We start from the raw sequence: 21,398 nt of genomic DNA on the forward strand, positions 1-21,398 counted from the left end.
CCACATCTCCCTCTTAGGTAACAAAAGCAGGGAGCCAGATAATATGGGAAGAGAAGCAAGTCTGGAAGGCTCTGGGCAAGTTACCTAACCTCTCTGAGCCTCAGCTTCTACACATGTAAAATGAGAATAATAATAATACTATCCACCTCTCAGGGTTGCCATGAGAATTAAATAACCTGGGAAACTTCAAAGCATAGAAGAGACACTCAATAAACACTTTTGAGTGATACTAAGAATAGTGATTGTTCATGTGCCAAGCACTTAATCCTCACAATGACCCTATAAGGTAGCTACTGTTATTATCCCGACTTTACCAACATGGGAACCAAAGCACAGAGAGGTGAAGAAACCTGACTGAAGTCACCCAGTTAGTAAGTGGCAGAGTGTACTTCCCTAGCCACTGTGCTGCACCTCACTCCTTCTGGGTCCTATAACTGGACTTGAGGGCAGAGGAGAGGAAATGCCAGGAGAGATGGACAGCAGACTGATCAATGATTCATTCCAAGAGCAGTTTTTATTTGGAAATGTGCCTCCGCAACTTGGTGGCAGTCTTTGCGCAGATGGCCCCTGGCTTGCTTGTTTCCTTTCTTTCCCAGCCCAGGGCACAGGGTCCTTGGAGTTAAGGCACTGGGTCAAGTTCTCAAGGATCAACATCCCAGACAGCCTCAGGGGTCTGGGGCCGGGGCCTGGGCCTGGTGCAAAAAATGAAGATTCCATTCTGGACTGTTTAATGGTTGTAAGGCCTGGGGCCCCTGGCACCAGGACCTCAGCTCCCTCTTCTGCAGGGGCCAGTGTCACCCACAGGCCAGCTGTGGCCAGGTCCTGGTAGGCATGAGGTCTGGGGAAAGGGGCTAGCAGAGGCTAATTTTCGGGTGCTGGGTCCAGTTTATCTTCCTGAGGGGTGGAAGCCGAGATGGGAGACTCGTCTCCACCATTGAGGGACTTCTGCGGCTCACTGCTGCTGGGCGAGGGGGTCCTGTTGTCCCGGGATCCCCAGCGGGTCAGGCGCTTCAGGGAGGAGTCCCGGCGGGCAAGTAGGGAAGGCTGGAAGCCTGTGAAGGAGCTGCTGGTGGTGGGACGTTTGTCTGGCAGAGAAAAGGTAGGCATGAGGAGGGAGAAAGGTGCTGCAAAGGGGAGAGGTGGAGGGGCCTCACCTCAGCCCTCGGGGGAGAGGAGGACCTCCCGGCCTTCAGCGCTAGGTTGGCTCTGGAGACATGGAGGTACCCCTTTCTCCCTCCCTTCTCCCTACAAGGAAAGCTCCAGGGTCTACGCCCTCTCACCTCCGGGCTCAATTGGATGCATGAGCCGGTTCACCTGGACGTTCCAGTGTTTCACATTGGTGCTGGCCTGGCGCAACTTCCGCTGGGCAGCCTGTGGGGCAGGGCCAGGGGCAGTGTGTCAGGGCCACCACCCAAGACAGTGTATGGACCTTTGCACGTTCACAGGCCCCTCAGAACCTGACAAAGTCTATTGATCATCTCCTCAGAAAAACTCATGTATGTTCGTAAAGGGTATGTTCATAAAACAGAGTTGGCATCCAATTTCAGAGGACTTGTGAACCCCCAAAGGGTCAAAAATAATCGCAATTATAGTTTCTATTCACTAAGCTGCTAAAATGTGCTAAGTATGTTTATTATCTTATTTAACCTCCAGAGCAGAAGTTAACGGCAAACAAGAGCAAAAGAGGGTAAGCGACTTGCTCATGGACACATACTGGGCTCCAAACCACCTCACCACACCACCTCTCAGGACCTGAGGCAAAAACCTCTGCTCCAGCATTCACTCAGCCATTAGCAGTGGTTGGGGGGGGAGGGGGGGTGGAACCTAGAGGAACTTTCCCTTTCTATTTCATATATTTCTGTGTTTGAATTTTTTACAATAACTATGTAAGCCAACAAAGCAAAATAAAATAATCAATATTAATAAAAACAAAACATCAAGAATTAAAAAAAAAGAACCCCTCTTCTCTGGAGATTTAGGCTCTAAGGAGTGGAGACAAAGTACAGGGATAGCAAGGTAGGGGCTTGGAAGAGTAAGAGGAAAAAATTTTGCCCAGATTAATAATAATGATAAAAATAGTAGCTAATGTTTCTTCAGCGCTTCCTACATACTCAACACCACGTCTTATTTTGTCTAATCTTCACAACAATGCTATGACCAGTCCTCTCTCCCAGAGGAAGGACTTGAAACTCAGAGAGCTTTGGCAATTTGACAGAGGTCACACAGCCAGGAGATGATAAGAGGTTCGAGGGAAGGTTCCCGAGCCCGCGCGTTAAAGCGCTCACTTCGGGGGCGGGCGGATGGGCTAGTGGTTAAGTTCGCACCCTCCGCTTCGGTGGCCCAGGGCTTCGCCGGTTCGGATCCTGGTGCGGACACGGCACCGCTTATTAAGTCATGTTGAGGCGGCGTCCCAAATGCCACAACTAGAGGGACCCACAACTAAAAATACACAACTATGTACTGGGGGGGGATCTGGCCTATCCCAGGCTATCCCCGCCTATCCCACCGCAGGCCTCACCTCCACGTCCTCGTCGGCCCGCTGCCGGTTCTGCCGCACCTCCTCCAGCTGCAGCTGGGCCTGCTGCAGGGAGCGGCTCTGCAGCGCCATCTCCTGCTGCAGCTCTTGCTTCTCCTGCTGCGCCCGCTCGATGTAGCGCTCCTGCTCCTCCTTCAGCTGCAGCAGCTGCTTCAGCTTCTCCTCCTCCTCCTCCAGCAGTCTGCCGGGCGTGCACTGAGTTGTCTCCAGAGCCAAGACACCTCGCAGGTGCTCAGCAGGTGGGACGGCAGGGGAGTCAGGGAGGGGACCCAGAACTGGTCCCTCAGTCCTACCTGGTCTGGGCTAGGCGCACGGCCTCCTCGTCCTGCCGAGCTTTCACCTCCAGTTGCAGGGCCTCCTGAAGCCTCTGCTGCATCTCCTCCAGCTCCTGGATGCGCTGCCGCTGCCGGGCAGCCTCCTCCTTCTTCAGCTCCATCTCAGCCTGCATGGAGGCCCGGGCCTGTGCCGGGACGCAGAGCCAGGTCAATGGGGGCCCGGGGTGGGAGGCGGCAGGTATGCTGCCCTTTACCCAGAGCTCTGCTGGGCCAGCCCAACTACTTTATGTCCGGGTTTCCTGACCTGATCCCTTCCTGAGAGCCTTGACTAGGTCAGATAATGATCAGTGAACAGATGTTACATGGGGGAAATGGGTTCAAGTCACCCCCTTCCTAGCACCAGCCTTAATAATTATTACATATTATAATATAATGTATTATAATTAAGGCTGGTGCTAGAAAGGGAATGACTAATATAATTATAATTGTTTTGTTTTTGCTGAGGAAAATTTGTCCTGAGCTAACATCTGTGCCAATCTCCCTCTCTGTTGTCTGTGGGTCCCTACTCCAGCATGGTTGAGGAGAGGTGTAGGTCAGTCCCCGGGACCCAAACTTGCGAAGGCAGCCGCGAAAGCAGAGAGTGCAGAACTTAACCACTACGCTGCCGGCTGGCTCCAATTATAATTGTTATAACAACTAAAAGTGTTTCCTCGTTTGATCCTCATCGTACCTCTATCAGCAAAGTTCTGTTAGCAACAACATGTCACGGTAGGTAGCTGAGGCACAGGGAGACTAAGTAACTTGCCTGAGATCATAGGGCTCCTCGGAGGCAGAGCTGGGATTCAATCCACGCGTCTGTGGCTCCAGATCTCTAAAGAGATCTCTACATCTCTTAAACCTTAAATCGAATTGCCTTTACCCGCCTAGTCCGCCTCCACATTCGTCCCACCTTCCTGCCATCATGTATTCCCCAAACTGGTTTTATCGTAAATTCAGATCAAGTCTAGCCCAACCCAGGCCGGTTTGGGGCCAAACCCATGCCCAATTCTGGAGACTTTAGCGGCTCCTCTATCCAAGCCCCGCGCCCCAGCCACGGTCTCCGCACCAGGCCCGGCTCTACACCTGGCATTCAGCTCCGGCCCCACCCATCCGTCGGCTCAGGCCTCGCCCGACGTCTCTCATCTCAAGCCATCCCTTGGCCAGGTTCCTGCACCTCCTACCCCTTCCTTTATTCCACAGGTCCCGCCACTGGCACAGGCCGGGTCCCACACCCATCTTTCAAGCCCACAGGCTCTGTCCCAACAGCCCCTCATTCCAAGCCCCGCCTCCACATGCAAGCCTCCGCCCACAGGCTCCGCCCTCTGCCCGGGCCCCGCCCCGGGCCCTCTGTTCCCAGGCCTCGCCTTCCAGCATCCCTCAGCCCACCGCGCCCCCGCGGGTGTGGGCCCACCTGCTCCGCCTCGCGCAACTGGCCCTCGAGCGCCTGCTGCAGCTCGCGGTGCTGGCTGCGTCGCCGCTCCTCCTCCTCCTGCAGCAGGCGCTCGGCCTGCCGCTGCGCCTCCTGCAGCAGCTCGAGTTCCTGAAGCTTCCGCTCTTTCTCCTCCTGCAGCTGCTGCAACCGCAGCAGCTCCTCTTCCTTGGCTGCCCGGCGTCTCTCCCGCTGCTCCCGCTGCTCGCGCCGCTTCTGCTTCAGGTCCTTGTGCAGCGACGTCTTCCCCTCGGCCTGCAGCCGGATCGCCGTCTGGATGGCTGCGGGAGGGAGGTCAGGGAGGACTAGCCGGTGGCTGGGGGGACCTCGAGCTGGCCCACTGAGTTCAGTCTCCAGCCTCCCGCTGGGCAAAGCGTTATCACCCCCTTTGCACAGATGAGGCTACTGAGCCCCAGCCAGACCCAGGCCACCCGGCCAGCACTCACCAGCCGTCCACTCCTGGCGCTGGCGCGTGTCTGAGGCGCTCATCTCGTAAGTGCGGGAGGCCGTCTTCACACAGAACATGCAGCGCTTCCCCTCTCTGTCGGGCAGCACCTGGGAGAGAGCAGGCGGCCCCAGACAGGGTGGCTTCACTGAGATCAGGGCCACCCCCCACCCCAGGGGTGCTCCAGCTCCTACCCCTCCCGGCTGACCATCTTCCCTGGGCACCCCTCCCGCTCTGCCAGGAGCCTGCGTGGCCCGGATTGGAGGTTAGTTATGGGGGTTGAGAAACTTCTCCATTTATTCATTCCATGGATATTTTGGAGTGTCTCCTGAGTGCTACTGCTTGTTCCAGGCGTGTGGGATGCTGAGCTGTGCCTAACAGACCAAGTCCCTAAGCTTACATTCTAGCAGAAAATAACAAATAGCTAGCATGTATTGAGAGTCTTTTGTTCTAGAGCCTGTACTAGTGTTTTATATGCATCATTTTATTCACTCCTCCCAAACAACCTTGCCAGGCAGGCATGATTAGCTCCACTTTACAGAGAAAGAAACGGAGGCTCCGAGAGGTCCAAGAACTTGTCTGAGTCACGCTGCCTGTTAGTGGTGGAGCTGGGATTTCTCCCTGCTCTTTCCACAGTGACACCTCTTTCCTTATGTGACAAAAATGGACAGAGGCTAGGATGGCCATAATAATTTTTTTTAAATAATGCGTGTTGGTGAGAATGTGGAGAAATTGGAAGCCTCGTACACTGCTGGTGAGAATGTAAGATGGTGCAGCCACTCTGAAAAAACAGTTTGGCTGTTCCTCAAAAGTTAAACATTCGATTGCCATATGATCCAGCAGTTCTACTCCTAGGTATGTGCCCAGAGAAATGAAAACATATGTCCACCCGGAAACTGGTACATGGGTGTTCATAGCAGCATTATTTACAGTAGCAAAAAGATGGAAACAACCCAGTGTCCATCAACGAATGAATGCATAAATAAAATATGGTATATCTACACAATGGAATACTACTCAGCAATGAAAAGGAATGAAGTTCTGACCCGTGACACAACATGGATGAGCTTTGAAAATGTTATGCTAAGTGAAAGAAGCCAGGCACAAAAGGAGAAATATTGTGTGATTCCACTTATATGAGGTACAATGAATAGGCAAATTCATGGAGACAGAAAGCAGAATGGAGATTACCATTCTGATGGTACCAATCAGAATGGAGATTCCCCCAGGAGCTGGGGGAACAGAGATGAGCCATTGCTTCATGGGTGCAGTTTCTGTTTAGGATGATGAAAAAGTTTTGGAAATAGACAATGGTGATGGTTACCCAACATTGGGAATGTACTTAATGCCACTGAATTGTACACTTAAAATGGGTAAAATGGCAAATTCCATATCATATATATTTTTTACCACAATTTTTAAAAAGTGTTTTTTTAAGCCTCTAAAATAATAATAGACAGAACCAAGACAGGGGAACGGGGCAGGGGAGAGAGGAGAGGGTTGTGGAGACAGAATAGGGAGGTATAGGGTTACCAAAGGGAATGGAATTTGGGTGAAAGAGAAAGATGTTTAAAGAGGATTTTTAGAAAGTTTTGCTGTCTAGTGTGAGGCATAAGCCATCTCCTCTGAAATCTTTAGCAAAATTCACATTATTCACCAATGACTTTAGTATTTGATTTGCAGTTTTGGTGTTTGTTTGTTTTTTCTTAAATTTTTGAGGAAGATTAGCCTTAAGCTAACATCTGCTGTCAATCCTCTTCTTTTCACTGAGGAAGACTGGCCCTGAGCTAACATCCGTGCCCATCTTCCTCCACTTTATATGTGGGACGCCTACCGCAGCATGGCTTGCCCAGCGGTGCCATGTCCGCACCCAGGATCCAAACCAGCGAACCCTGGGCTGCCGAGGCGGAAGGTGCGAACTTAACCGCTGCGCCGCTGGGCAGGCCCGTGCAGTTTTAGTTTTAAAAAAAGTGCTGACATGGGTGAGAATGGCCTTGAGGCACCCAGGTATAGTCGGGTCACACCCATCTAAGTAGAAATTTGTCACTGTGGCTTTTCCCCGTTTGCCCGCCTCCTGACCCCTGTGCCTCCACACCTCACTGGAGCCCCCCCTCCCTGGGCCGTGAGGTGTGCTCTGCCCCTTCGCCCATCCCCCTCACCTCCACACAGCACTGCGCGTCCAGCGGGATAGTGCCCCTTTTCTCCTTGCACTCTTCACTCCCAAAATAGCAGAGGCAGCTGGGCTGCAGCTGGAACCAGCGTTCTGCCCAGTTCCTCCTCAGGTGCCCTCGCTTCCACAGGTAACCCTGCCAGCCAGAGCAAAGTCAGAGGCTTCCATGGGCCCCCCTTTCACCCCTCCTCGGGGTCCTCCCCTAGTTCCCAGCTTGGCCTGACCTGTTTCAGGACATCTTGAATGAGCTCCTGGTAGACCTCATGGATGGCCATGCTGAGGGTGTCCCGCCCCACGCCTCGCAGACAGCGGCCCGAGTTGAAGAGCTCCAGGAACTGCCAGACACTGAGTCCCCCGGTGGCCTGGGCTGCCTGGGCCTCCTGGGCCAGCAGCTCCTCCAGCTCACCCAGGCCCACCTCCAAGCACATGCTGCTGAGCACCTTCTTTAGCAGGTATTCCACCTGCAGGGGGAGAAGGGAGGCCTGGTGACTACAGCCAGCAGTGTTGCTGGTGCCAACACCAGGGGGCGCTCCCATCTGGCTCCCCCAGCCTGGCCAGAGGTGACTAGGGACAGGGGTTTTGGGGGGCCCAGAGAACTAAATGCTGGTGGACACCAGGGTAGAGATTTAGGAGGGGATCTTGGAACCTCAACTCCAAGTCAGGCATCCATTCGCCTCTGCAACCTCCATTCCTTCCTGCCTTAAATTAAGGGCAGGGTGGAGGTGGGAGCTGAGGGCTGGGGGCCGGGCAGAGGCAGCAAATGATAGAAAATATCAGAGGGGGTGCAAGGGCCCTCTCATCAGAACTCTTACTCTGCAGATGACAAAACCAAGGCCCAAAGGGGGAAATGACTTATTCTAAAGCACAAAGCAAGTTGGTGGCAGCCAGAACTCAATTCAGATCTCCTGAATCTCATTTGAGTCCTTATTCCAAGCCCCAACCCTGGGGATGCTTCCCTCATGGGAGGGCAAGGGGTTTGGGGGTGGGGGTAAGCAGGGCAGGCACAGGAAACCTGTTACAGAGGAACAGGAAGTGGTGGTTGGGGTACATCCTGCTGCAGTTTGTTCACACTGCGTGTTGATCACAGCAGCAAGCAGCCTTCTAGCCTCTGAGGCCAACTTGCACTGACTGGCAGGGCTCTGACAAGGGTGCCCAGCCAGGCGTCTGTGTAGATGGGCTCGTGTCCCTCTCCTGCCCCAGCAGCGTCTTGGGAAGCTCCAGGACTTTCACTCTGGGGGCTACTGGGGCTCAGCCAGGAGTGGGGTGGCACACACCAGTTCAGGGCTCAGGTGGCTCCTCTCACCCTTCCCACAAACAGAAGCAAGGACACAACTCTGAGTGCAGTTGGACATGCCGGGACTTCCTGTAGACAGAGAGGACTCCTTCCATGTATACCCTCCTCTAAAGACCTAAATTCACCCTGGTGTCTTCACAGCCACCCAGAGGGCTAAAGGGTCAGGAGAAGGCTAAATGGACAGGGGTGAGAGCTGGGGAACAGAGGGAGGGTGCAGGCTGACTGAAAAGGGGGGCACCTGCCCTGGCTTCACACATGACTTGAGGAGGTAGGGGCCGGATTCCAGGCCTCTACTCCCAGCGTGCCCTCTAGGAGGCCCTGAGCCAAGTCTGCTTGGCTTGCCCCTAAACTGTAGAAGACAGGGAGAATCTGGAAGCGGGGCCAGACTTGGTTGTCCACCTGGAGTAACTGGAGAGATGTCCCAGGAAGGTCTCCCTTCCCCTCCTGGAGCACCCTTCTCAGATTGCCACAGTGTCTACGATCCTGCCGTTTGATCTGAAATGTTTTCATTTTTCAATGCCCAGTAACGTATCCGGCATTTACACCTCTGTGTAAGTGGGATTCGCAGATCACTTTCCCACCCTGAGGGCTAGCCGAGCCCTGAAGGAAATGTAGTTTTGGTTCTCCTGGGAGAAGGCACAATTGCCCTGATATGGGTGGTTGTAGGCGTCTGTAGCTGGGTGTGGACACGTACCAGCATGGAGAGACCAAGAAGGAAGGGGATGTGGGAAAGCACAGAGGTGATTTGGCTTCCTTCATGGTTTTGCTGAGGCCTGGCCCAAAATGATTCAGTCCCTGGGGCGCTGTCACCCTTACCTCATCAGGAACCATGATCAGAGGGTACTTGTCTTCAGACAGGAAGTTGAAGAGGCACCAGAGGCGGAAGGCATCCTGATTGGAGAGCATGCTGTTCCCGTTGCTATCCACCCGATAGTTCTTCTTGGCCGTCAGGGTCCAGCACAGCTCATCAAAGTGCTCCTTAACGAAAGCTCCCTCCTCCACCTGCCACCAGGCCTGCAAGTCAGCCAAGAAGGCTGCCCCGTTCCTGCTCCACCACAGAACTAGGCTCCAGCTGGTTTCTCAGGGTCGTCTATTCCCCTGCTCCCCACCCTGCCAAGTTGGGGCTCTAACTTGAGGAATCCATGAGCTGATTATCAGCTAACTAGCTGGTTCCAACCACCCTGTCCCCACCCAACACACATCCACACCCACCCAAGTCCCCTGCTAACAGAGAAACTTTAGTCACTCAGCCCAGGGGAGAAAAGGGGAAGCCCCGGGGGAGTAGACAGACAAGAAGAACCCGAGAAGACAGTGACAGCTGGGAGGAGTGTAGGGGGTTCAGCACTGGGGAGAAGCTGCAGAGCCCCTTGTAAAGGTTATAGCTGGAAGCTGGAGGTGGGCCCAGGCAGGGATGGGGTGAAAGGTTATGGGAAGGATGGAGGCTAGGATAGAGATGAGGGAGATTGAGGGTGAGTTAAGAGGGGCAAGGAGGGGGCAAGTGGCTGGGGTGTGAAGGATGGAGATGGGAGAGCAGAGGGGATGGAAAGAGGGGACAGAAGGAAGAGTTCACAGCGGGGAGGAGTTGGGGAGCCCATGTATTGGGGTGCTGGTCAGGCCGGGAAGTGGGGAGAGGTTAGAGGTGCCCCCCTCCCCAGTTTGGCCCCACCTTGTCCAGGATGTACTTGTTGAGGTAGGGCATGTATCCCTGGCTGGACACGGGGCCATCATCATCATCGCGGAAGTGCTCCTCCAGAGCCACGGGGTCGTGGGGGATGTGCAGGACCGTGTACAGGTTGTGGGACAGCACCTGAGAGAGAGTGGCAGTTTGCCTTTCTGTGTCCCAACCAAAACTGGGCCAAGGGACTGCTCCCACCTCCCTGCTTGTCCCCACCTCCACCCTGGCTCAATCCTCTGCAAACACTATTCAATTCAATCATAACCAAAACTTACATATATATATATATATATGTGTGTGTGTGTGTGTATATACACACAATATATATAATGGAATATTAAGCCATAAAAACAAATCTTGCCATTTGTGACATCATGGATGGATCTTGAGGTTAGATAAGTTAGAGAAAGACAAATACCATATAATCTCACTTCTATGTGGAATCTAAAAAAACCCAAGAAAATCTCAAGCTTGTAGACACAAAGAACAGATTGGTGGCTGCCAGAGGCAGGGAGTGGAGGGTGGGTGAAATTGGTGAAGGGAGTCAAAAAGGTAGAAACTTCTAGTTATAAAATAAGTCACGGGGATAGAAATGTACAGCGTGATGACTATAGTTACTAATACCATATTGCATATTTGAAAGTTGCTGAGAGAGTAGATCTTAAAAGTTCTCATCAGAAGAAAAAAAAATTTTTGTAACTATGTACGGTGATGAATGTTAACCAGACTTATTGTGGTGATTATTTCACAATATACACAAATATTGAATCATTATGGTGTACACCTGAAATTAATGTTATATGTCAACTATTCCTCAATAAAACCAAAAAACTAAAACTTATACGTTTACTATACACCAAGCCCTGAGCTAAGCACTTTACATAGAATTCACTTAACCCCGACAACTGTTAATATCCCCATTTTACAGGTGAAAAACCCGCTAGGCCCTGAGACATTAAATACCTCACTCAAGGTCACAGAGCTGGCAGAGCTTGGATTCAAACCCAGGCAGCCGTACTCTTAGCCACTTCCTGAAGTAGGGCTGTCCTCTTTCTGCAGAGAAGGACCCTGAGGCTCAAGCGATTCAGTAACTCACCCAAGGACCCACAGTACCCACAGTGAGCAAGAGCCTGGGATTCAAATCCGGTTCCACAGATCCCAAAGCCCAAGTGCTTCCTATGATGCTGGGCTGTCTGCAGGGAGGTGGCCTGTCACCCCTGGGCAGGAGCCCCGAATTTATCATCATTTCCATCAAACACTCAGTGTTCGGGCTGCAGTGTGCCTAGCACCCAGGGGTGTCTGCTCTGGGAAGGGCGTGTGCAGCACCAGTCGCTGCCTATCTGAAGATGGAAGGGAGATGGAGAGGGCTCAAAGAAGGGTTGTGAAAAATGGTTCGTGGGACGTGGAGGACAAGGCCTAGAACAGATGGCGGCCATGACAGTGTGGAGGGGAAGCACGGAACGGTTAACAGACCTGTGGTATTAGGACAAAGAGGTTGAAGTTTGAACAAGGAGATCAGGAAAAGTAAAATTGCCTTGGGGTAATTCTGTTTCAGAACTTATCACAGAGTGCATGATTAAAACTAGTTGCCGCTGCACACCTACTATGTGCCAGCCACTGTATGAGGTTCTTTCTATACCCCATGTCTCAACTCCACGACAATCGGGATACACAGACATTATTATGCCTGTTTTTCAGAGGAGGATACCAAGGCTTGGAGAGGTTAAGAGTAAATGGCAGAACTGAGGTCGGAACCAGGTGTGCCTGGCTCTGAAGGCTGGCTTGACTCCCTGTTAAAATATTGGCCCTGTGGCCCAGTGGTTAAGTTCACATGCTTTGCTTTGGCAGCCCAGGATTTTGCTAGAAGGACCCACAACTAAAAAAATATTCAACTATGTACTGGGGGGGGGGGGGGGGGGGGGGGAAAAAGGAAAAAAAAAAATCTTTAAAAAAATATTAGGGGCTGGCCCCATGGCCAAGCGGTTAAGTTCGCGCACTCTGCTGCAGGCGGCCCAGTGTTTCGTTGGTTCGAATCCTGGGTGTGGACATGGCACTGCTCATCAAACCATGCTGAGGCAGCGTCCTACATGCCACAACTAGAAGGATCCACAACGAAGAATATACAACTATGTACTGGGGGGCTTTGGGGAGAAAAAGGAAAAAAATAAAATCTTTAAAAAAAAAATATTAGTGCTGAGACTGCCTCTTTCCCCAATGAGATTGTGAACTCTGGAGACAAGGTCTCTGTTCATTTTTATGTACCACAACATGTATGTCCTCTTCTGCACACCAAAGGCAGTCAATAAATGCTGTATTTAAGGGCTGCTACCACTAACAGCAGTTAACCTTGGAATCAGTGCCACTGGAGCAGGAGCTGGCAATGTCTCAGAGATGGTGTGTGTGCCAAGTCTTCGTTTCTTTATTCTCCTTTGTGAGAGGAGGGAGAGAAAGGATTGAGACATCTCCTCAGTGTTCTCCTGGGCCTCAGGTCCAACTCAGCAAAGTGAGAAGTTAAGGGGCCCAGCAAGAGGGTCAGCATTTCTCTTTTCCCGCACTTTCCTCTGGGCAGACATCCCTGACCCCCACCTCAGCCCTCATTCCCATGCTCTTCAGAGGATCTCGTGCGCCATCTTTGGTTTTTCTTTCTCTTGTTCTATAGGACATGTGAAGTATCTTCCTGAAGAACTCTGCCCCCCTCCTTTATTTTGGTAATAGAGCCTTGATTTTCCTTTGAGAAGTACCTTGCTCCCCTTCTGAATCTCTGTAGTACTGACCATTTGCACCCCTACCCCACCTGGCTACAGGGGTGGGCACACTGGAGTCATGGTGAATCATTTAAGAATGGACACATGACCAAATCTGGGCCCAGGATAATCAGCCCTAGGAGTTTTGCTTCCTCTAGTGGAAAAGAGATATACTCTTTCCATGGGATGGTTAAACTGTTTGAAGGTAGATGAAGCTGACATCTTTGTCCCTGTGTAGGAAACGCCTGCCTAAGAATAAAGCCAGCAGTGAAAAAAGCAGAGTCAAGGGATAAAGAGAGCAATCATTTGAGGACCTGGATCTAGCCATGCCTGAAGCCAATACTATGCTTGGAGTTTTGGTTATGTGAATCAACAAATAACATCTCCGTTAAGTCATTTTGAGTTTGATTTCCATCACTTATATCCAGAAAAGACCTGACTAATACATCTGTGGTCATAGGATACCAATCCTCACTCTAAGAGGTACCAATGGCTCAACGCTTAGCACTTAAAATCCAGGGGACAGACACAAGAGAAATAGCCACTTCTGCAGCGACAGGCGTTATTTTAAGAGTTTCACATATTTCTACTTGCTGCCTCTTCACCCCGTTTCAAAGTACCCATGTCCTTATCTTCCTCGGAACCTCTTAGAAGCTTTCTGCATAGCCTACCAAATGGCTACACTCCAGTGAGGAGGTGGGACATGGAAGGCCAGGGACCCTCACTTCCTAGCTGTGGGGGCTTGGATAAACTCTTTCACCCTCTGAACCTCAGTTTCATTGTCAGTAAACCAGGATAATACCCACCATGCAGAGGGGCTGTGAGGATGGAGTGAGATGATATATACAGAGTGCCAGTGTTAGGTCTGCACAGAGCAAATGTTAGTTCCCTTCCTGTATAGAAAGGGCGACGTGTTGCCTAACACACTGACGGAGAAGCAAAAGGCTGATAATATCAAGTACTGAGGAGGCAGTGGAGAAATAGAGACTCCAAAGATCTCCTGCTGAAGTGTGAACTTGTAGTCTTTCTGGAGGGCAGAATCTATCAAACTTAAAATTGGGCATGACTCCAGCATTTTTTTTTTTTTTTTTTAGGAAGATTAGCCCTGAGCTAACATCCACTGCCAATCCTCCTCTTTTTGCTGAGGAAGACTGGCCCTGAGCTCACATCTGTGCCCATCTTCCTCTACTTTATATGTGGGATGCCTACCACAGCATGGCTTGCCAAGCGGGGTGCCATGTCCGCACCTGGGATCTGAACCGGTGAACCCCGGGCCGCTGAAGCAGAATGTGCGAACATAACCGCTGCGCCACCGGGCTGGCTGTGACCCCAGCATTTCTAATCATCCAACCTACAGATGCTCAAAGGAACAGAGCTACATGTACAGTACAGGAATGTTCATGGAAGCACTGTTTATAGTGTGAGGAACTGGAAACAGCCGGAGGCTCCTTCGGTATGGGACAGGGACACCGTGCCATGGACCCATGTGTGTTGGTAAGATTTTCCTTCTGCCAAGTGTGTGCTCATGGGCAAGTGATTTAACTTCTCCGGGACCTTGGTGTCCTCCCCTGCGGGGATAAGCAGGAGCCCTGCTCCACCGGGTTCTTCAGAACGAAGGGCTCACCGCAGCACCTGGCGCACAGTGCATTGCTTAAGAAAAGCTGTGAGCTATTTTATTATTATACTTGTATGAACAGACATGGAAAGATATACATAAGATACTAGCAGGTGAAAAAAGCAAGCTGTAGAATGAAACGTTTGTAAAATAAATATGTGTGTAAAGATTAGGTTGAACCATATCAAACTGTTATTTTAGTAGGTTGAAACAATCGAATGTCAGCAATTTCATCTGGTTCAACCTACTATGTTTATTTGTACACAGAAAAGTCTAGAAGACTCAGCAAACTGTTAACGGCTATCACCCTGCCACCCTTTAACGTTATATTTGTCTTTGAATTTTTTTTAACCAGGAACACGTTTTACTTTTATAATAAATTTTATCTTTTTAAAAATTATGTTCTTCTGCACTCTGTTTTTAATCAGGAGCATATATTGTTTTATGACAAAATTTTAATACTATAGAGATAAAAAACAAAGTGTGCCATTAACCACTGTTATTAACGTCCCCCGCTGTTAGTTGCTCTGTAATAACATTCTTTCGCTGTCCCCTGTTTGTGTGAGCGTTTCTGGGCGTTCCACATTCCCTGAGGGCAGCAGGGAATCAGTACTCAGTCCTGATTCCAGAGTTCAGTACAACGTCCCCCACATGCTGACCGACTCCTCAAGTCTAACTTCAATTCTCCAATGGTTTCCTATCCTTCTCACAGTAGAATCTCCAGTCCTTCCAGAGGCCTTGGGCGCCCTGTGACCTCACCCCTCTTGCTCACTTTTCTCCAGCCACTTGACATTCCTCAGACAGGCCAGGCCTCAGGGCCCCTGCACTTGCTATTCCTTCAGCCTGGAACATTCCTCTCCCAGGTGATGGCATGGCTCACACCCTCTCCTTCTGGTCTTTCCTTAGATGTCACCTTCTCAGGGAGGGCTTGTCTGACCATTTTATTTAAATCTATAACCCCACACCCTCTACTCCCCACACTCCCTATCCCCATATCTGCTTTATTTTCCTCCATGTCATATGTCATCTTCCGTCACGTGATACATTTTTACTTATTAATCATCTGTGTTCTCTCACTAGAATGTCAGTGCCACAAGAGTGGGGATTTTTGTCTGTTTTATTCACTGTTGTATCAGCGGCACACAACGGACACAATAAATATCTGTTGAATGAACTTAAACACTTCATGGGGAGAAGCAGGAAAAATACAAAAGTCAGACAGACCTGGACTGACTCTCTCTGAGCAAATTAACCTCACTGGGCCTCAAGTTTCCGTATCTCTAAAAAGGGGGTCCAAGGAGATCATGTGCAAACCCCCTGCCACCCCAGGATAGAAGCTGCCACACAGTGCACAGTTATTTGAGCTGTTCCTCTCCTTGCTCACTGGCCCATGCTGTCCTCTAAGACCTCCCTTCCTCACCTGTGCCTTTTGCCAGTGGAATCTGAACAGCCCGGGCCAGAGGCTCTGAGTCCTGTGAGCCGTCAAGTGTCAGGACAAGGAGGAGTCAAAGGTTCCAGACACTCAGGGCTCAGGGCCTCTCCCCAGAGAGCTCAGCAGACCTCAGACGGCCAGGCTTCCTGTGCCTGTGGGGGGCCAGGGAGGGCTGACAAGAGGAGGGTCATGTTGGAAAGGAAATGGCAAGGGTGGAGGCCAGCACGGGCAGGAGCTCACCTGCTGATTTCAATCAATCCTCAGCCCTGGAGGCAGAGACTCTCATTATCTTCATTTCACAGATGAGGATGTCAAGGCTCAGTGAGGGGAAGAGTCTCGCCCAAGGTCTGACTCTAAAGCCCCACTCTTGATCTCTATGTTACACTGGCCAGGGCAGAGCATCAGAATCACCTGGGGAGCTGGTGAAACCGAAATATGCTGGGGCCCGCCTAGACATACTGACTCAGAGTTTCCAGGGGTGGGGTCCAGGTGTCTGTAGTTTTCACAAGCTGCCATTCGCATTCCCCCAGAGAGGACTCCCACAGTCTCCCCCAGCCACCCACGAAGCCGCTGACCTCTGGGTTGGCAGCCATTGACCTTTGAGAGGCTTCATGTATTCACTCTTTCCTCCAGGGGCATGTGGGCGAGTGGTTTTCCTCTGGGGGCTTGGGAGTTCCCTAAAAACTCAAGTGCTGGAAAGGGGCGGGTGCCAGGCCCATGGTTCTATAGTTTCCAGCTTTCAGGAGTAGATGCAGATGGGGATTTGGGGACCCTTAAAAGCACTGAGCAATGACTGCAGAGAGAATGAATAATCTCCCTCTCTCCTAGATGGCCTAGAGTCTTTAAACGTATCTAGGTGCTAAATGAGTCTTTTAAAACATACAGAGCCTTTTAAGAGTTATTGAACGTATTTTTCTCAACCAGTGGGTACTAAAAGCATAACTGCGATCATGAGAGAGGAGCACTGGGAATTTTCAAAGGTGGGAATCTCTGGATTAGCTGTGTGTCTGCTCAGAGCAAGGAGGGGCTGGAGGGGTTGGGTGTGGGTATCAAAGGAAAGACAGAGGCTCAGAAAAGGGAAAGGAGAGGCTGCATCAAGGATGAATTTCGCCTGTTTGATGTACTTCGTTAAAATTTATTTTCGTAGGCTAGCTGGATAGCTTGGTGATCCCCAGTTCAACTCTCTAGCTTTACAGATGAGAAACTGGAGGTTCAGGGATGGGTGGTAACTTGCCCACGGTCACCCAGCTGGGGAGCAATACAGGTCAAAGCCTGTGTGGCTCTGAGTCAAGTGCTCTGCACATCATTGAGCCATCCTCCCCTTCCTCCCCATCCTAGCCTGAGGAGGTCAGCAGCAGGTGGGGGTCAGGGCAAAGCGGACGACCTCAGCCAGCAGATTCCCGGACTGGAGTTGTTCTTAATTTCCTCTCTAACAAACAGAAAGTTGTTGTCCCTCTCCAGAGGAGGCAGAGCGGAAGCTCAAAGACTCTTGGTAAGCAAGAGACCCTCCCTGGGTCCCAGGACTGCCCTGAGTGCTGGTTGGAGGCTCAGGAGCCTGGAAGACCTGACAGAGCCAAGTAGGGGTCCCCAGTCTGCCTTCCCTCTGCTCCTGCCAGTCAAGGGGAAGTGGCAGGCCTGCTGCCTCCTGAGATCCTCATGAGCCGGAGACATGCAGCTCCATCCACACCCCCATCCCTGGCCCCTCCCCCCATGTGACAGTCATGGAGGAAGGAGGCCAAATTCTCAGCTGATCCCCCACCAGGCCTAAAACCGAAACTGCTCCCCTAGGGAAGAGAGTGTGGCCGTTGGGAAACCCATCATTCCCAACGTTCCCTGGCCTGCAGCCCTCTGTCAGGACAGCTACTCACTCCTAAAATTCTTTAGAGAAGGAGGCTCTGGGGACCCCGCAAAAACTCACAGTTCTCAACTCCTGAGGAATTTTGTGCTCTACCTAAATCCATCCTGGGCAGAAATGCCATTCCTATTGGTCTATTTTTACTTTTCCCAAACCAACTGGACAAAGGCCATTGTACCTTCAACAGGAATTCAGAGAGGAAAACCCGTCTGATCTCTCCCCTAAGGCTCCTCTTCTCCAGAGAAAACAATCCTGCTTCCTTGGGCTACTTCTCAGAGCCCTTGCTGTTCTTCCTCCTCCCTCCGGCCTCGCCACGGCTTTGCCAGCGACAGCCCTTCTGCCAACACATCAGGGGAGATGTGGTGACTGTCACAAGCAGACATAAGCTTGCCCTGGGCCGGTACAGGTCTCCTGCCTGGTCCCAACTGAGCACCCCAAGGCCATGGAGAGTTTTAATGAGGACAAGCTAACCCCAAGATCTTTTCCCTTCTGCCCAAGTCTTTTCAGGGGTGGGAGTGGCCCTGCTGGCATATCTCTCTCATCTGCTTCTTCCTCTGACTTCTGACCACTTCTCTATTGCTCTTTTGCCTTTCCGGCATCCCCACCCCCAACACTATCACTACTTCCTCCCATTCGAGCATCCACCACTACGAGTTTGGGAGAGAACTGTCTTCCCTATCCTTCCCTCCTATGGCAGGGGCCCTACCATTTCTGCCCGACTCACCACCTGGCCCGAGACCAGATTCCCAGAGTGGACAAGTTATCTGTCGAGTAGGAGAGAAATCTACCATTGATCCCGTGTGAGCAGAGAGGCTGAAGGCAGCGGGCTCAATTTGAGCTGTGATGTGATAGAGACAGTGGACTGTTCAAGCATGCAAGCTCCCCATGGAATCTTCCCTGCGAATACTCAATCTGTGGGGGCGGGGATGGGGCATTGACCCAGTTAGAGGCCAAGACAGAGGTTAGGAAAACGGAAACCACCTGAGGGCTGTACCCTCCATATGTAAGAGGCACAGAGAGCCTGGAGAAGTCATAGGGGCCACAGATAATGGAGAGGTAAAAAATGATACTTTGGAGACAACAAACTATGGAGGTTGAGATTGTTCCCACAAGATATTAAAGGGGCAGAGTCGGAGGTGGATGTAGGGCCCAGTTTCTGCAGGGATGGATTTTGCATGATCCGCCCTTCTTCTATGTATACGCAAGACCCCACTAGACGGCATGATCTGCAATAAAATAACTTAAGTAGAATGTAAGGAAGAACCTGCCTGTTGGGAAGTTCTCCTAAATGATCAAAGGTGGTAGTCAACTCTCTTTCCTGGTAGAGTAAAGGATCATTTATTGGGTACTCATAGGTCTAGCTAAGGGATAGATTATGGGATAGGACCAGTTTGGGACATCCAAGTTCTTTGCGTCCAAGTTCAGCAAGGCAGAGGGTTGGAATGGGGGTGGGGCACAATGCCTATCCTGTCCCATTCATCTCTCTCAGGTTTCCAGATACCTCTACCTTGGTCAGTAAGAATGGAGGTTTCCTTGAGACTGCATCCCTCTCTTGGGGGTGCCCAGGGGACACACCAGGAATCTAGAGCCTAACCTCATGCGAGGTACATAGTTAGTGCTCAATAAATATTTGTAGAGTGAATGAATGAACCCCAAGGCAGGTCCCAGGGAGCTGAGGCCTCCCCTGCTCCTGTCTCCCAGTGTTCCCTGTTTCTAATGGCCTAGGCCTTTGCTTCTTCCCCACTAAGCAGGGTGGAGAAGGCAGCACTAACCCAGGCCTGGAGGCAGAAGGAGAGCAGTTTTCCGGCATTCCAGGAATTCTCTAGGGCCAAGTAATGAACTTTAGGGCAGTCACTGACAGGGCTCTTCCTGGGATCAGGTTCCAGCCTCTCCCTACCTGAGGTCTCAAGGCCTAAGGTAAACTGTTACCAACCTGGTGTGTAGGGGGAGGGGGATAGTGAACTGGGCAGCAGTATAATGGGGTCTTCAGTCCTTGCCCCTTACTGGGTCTGTCCCACCTGGAGACAGGGCTCAGAGGAGTTGTTCTCCTGCCAAGGGTGACAGAGCCAGCCTGGTCTGGGACTGGGAGAGGCTCTTTAAGCCTCTCTCTTAGCTCAGGGAGGAAGTGACAGACAAGTACTAGCTAACTGTCTCTCTTCAAAGCCAGAAGGAAGCGGCAGGAAGGAGTAGGGTGCGTGCCTGAGCTTGACTCTGGGGAGACATGTGTGCTCATCAACCGGAGTCTGGGATGTAGCCTGGCTCGTGGCCCTCAGAACCCACGATGCCACCTCCACCCTCCTGACAGTTAGGGGGCAGGGCTCTGGGCGATGGCTCTGCCTGTACCTCCGCGGGCCTCTGGAGAGTGGGCAGTAGCATCCACCAGGCCATGTTGCCCCGGTTAGTCAGTACCAGCCCCCACCCCAGGCCTAGGCCTCTGGATGGCTGGGTGACCCGGCAGCAGCACAGTGTTCACGCCTGGCTCCCAGATGGCAGGGACCAGTGAGGTGCCCGCCTCCCCTGGGCCCCAGGTGCCCCTCACCTTGAGCTGGGACTTGGAGACCTTGCCGCTCTTCTCTACATCCAGTGCGGTGAAAGCGTACCAGATGGACTTAAGCAGCTCCTTGCGCAGGGCCATGGCTGAGGCGCCCGCCCGGTTGGGGGCGGCTCTGACACCGAGATCCGGTTTCAGGAAATGCAAACGGCTGCAGAGACCGAGACCGCAGAGAGGCCATGGCGCAGAGCGAGAGCTCCACCTGCCTGCTTGCACAGGCTCCCCATGCTGGTGGAACCGGCCCGTTGCTCTCGCAGTGCTTGGTGGCCCCACTCCCTCTGCACAGGAACTGGGGACCAAACCCTGGGGACCTAGAGCCCCAGTTCTGTTCAGCCTGGTTCCCTGGGCGTGAGGCCCTTTAGAAGCCTCCTCTGTCCCAGAGCCTGCTGGGGCTTCCTGGGCTCCTGGAGGCGGCTCACTGAGGGAAAAAGCAAGCCCATGCTGACTTTGGAGTCCAATAGGAGGAGGGGGGGTTCCTGTCTCAATTCCACACTTACAGGGGGGCACTCGGATAAGTTACTTAACCTCCTTGAGCAGTTTCCTCATTGGTAAAGCAGGAAAAACACCACCTTGCAGAGTTGTAAGAAGGTCAGAATGATGTAAAGCACAGAGTAGGCCCTGGATGAAGGCATCTACCACCTCTGCGGTGGTGGGGTTCCTCCCAAGTGGGAGAAAACAAAGGCAACAACACAGAATTGGAGGAGGAACTGGACCAGGGCACCTCTCCAGGTCAGGCGGACTCGGCACGTGATGAGCTGCCTCCCCATCCTCTAGGCTTTGGCTCTAAAAGGCACTCACAGCATTGCCCACTCTGGGGCCCTCTGGCCCTGAAGACCTGGAGACTGTTTCTGAAGCACTTGGGGGTGAGCTTTGTGGTGGGGTCCAGCTTCAGGGGTGCTGGCAGCACGAGGCTTGGGATTCAGGGCCCTCCACATCAGTGCTTCCATCTCTTTAGATCCAATGCGCGTGAGGGCTGGGACACACCCCTGCCAGGAACGGTGGACATGGATGCTGAAAACCCCACTCAGGCAAATGAGATAACCCCCTCCCTGGGGGCATGCCCCAGCCACCTCTGCTTCCATGGGGCTGGTTGCAAGAATAAATGGGAGCCTGCCAAGCAGCCCAGGAGAGGATGCCTGGGTTCGGGGAGAGGGTTCCATTCCTAGGTGGCAGGAGGGAGCTTGGGGCACATCCATCACAGTGGAGAGACAAAAAGAGGCACCTCCACTCCCTGCAATGTTCCTGCGCAGGAGGGGGCAAACCTCAAGTTCTTTCCAGCAAGTCCCTTCCCCTGCATCCCTTCCTTTCTGCCGGGGCTGGTCTGGCCCTATCATGCAC

The 21,398-nt window shown here is 52.0% G+C and overlaps 1 protein-coding gene across 1 annotated transcript; it reads right to left on the reverse strand.

Moving 5' to 3' along the window:
- Window positions 1-495: 495 nt before the first annotated feature.
- DEF6 (DEF6 guanine nucleotide exchange factor) lies at window positions 496-20,298 on the reverse strand. The gene is made up of 11 exons (XM_046641432.1): window positions 20,049-20,298; window positions 9,855-9,995; window positions 9,005-9,190; window positions 7,119-7,355; window positions 6,884-7,030; window positions 4,726-4,834; window positions 4,262-4,560; window positions 2,830-2,996; window positions 2,519-2,717; window positions 1,281-1,371; window positions 496-1,085 (listed from the first exon to the last, which is right to left on the reverse strand). The coding sequence occupies exons 1-11, from the start codon at window positions 20,142-20,144 to the stop codon at window positions 862-864; spliced, it is 1,896 nt and encodes a 631-aa protein (XP_046497388.1). The 5' UTR covers window positions 20,145-20,298; the 3' UTR covers window positions 496-861.
- Window positions 20,299-21,398: the final 1,100 nt, after the last annotated feature.

Source organism: Equus quagga, chromosome 15 (assembly GCF_021613505.1).
Source record: "Equus quagga isolate Etosha38 chromosome 15, UCLA_HA_Equagga_1.0, whole genome shotgun sequence".
Classification (NCBI taxonomy): Eukaryota; Metazoa; Chordata; class Mammalia; order Perissodactyla; family Equidae; genus Equus; species Equus quagga.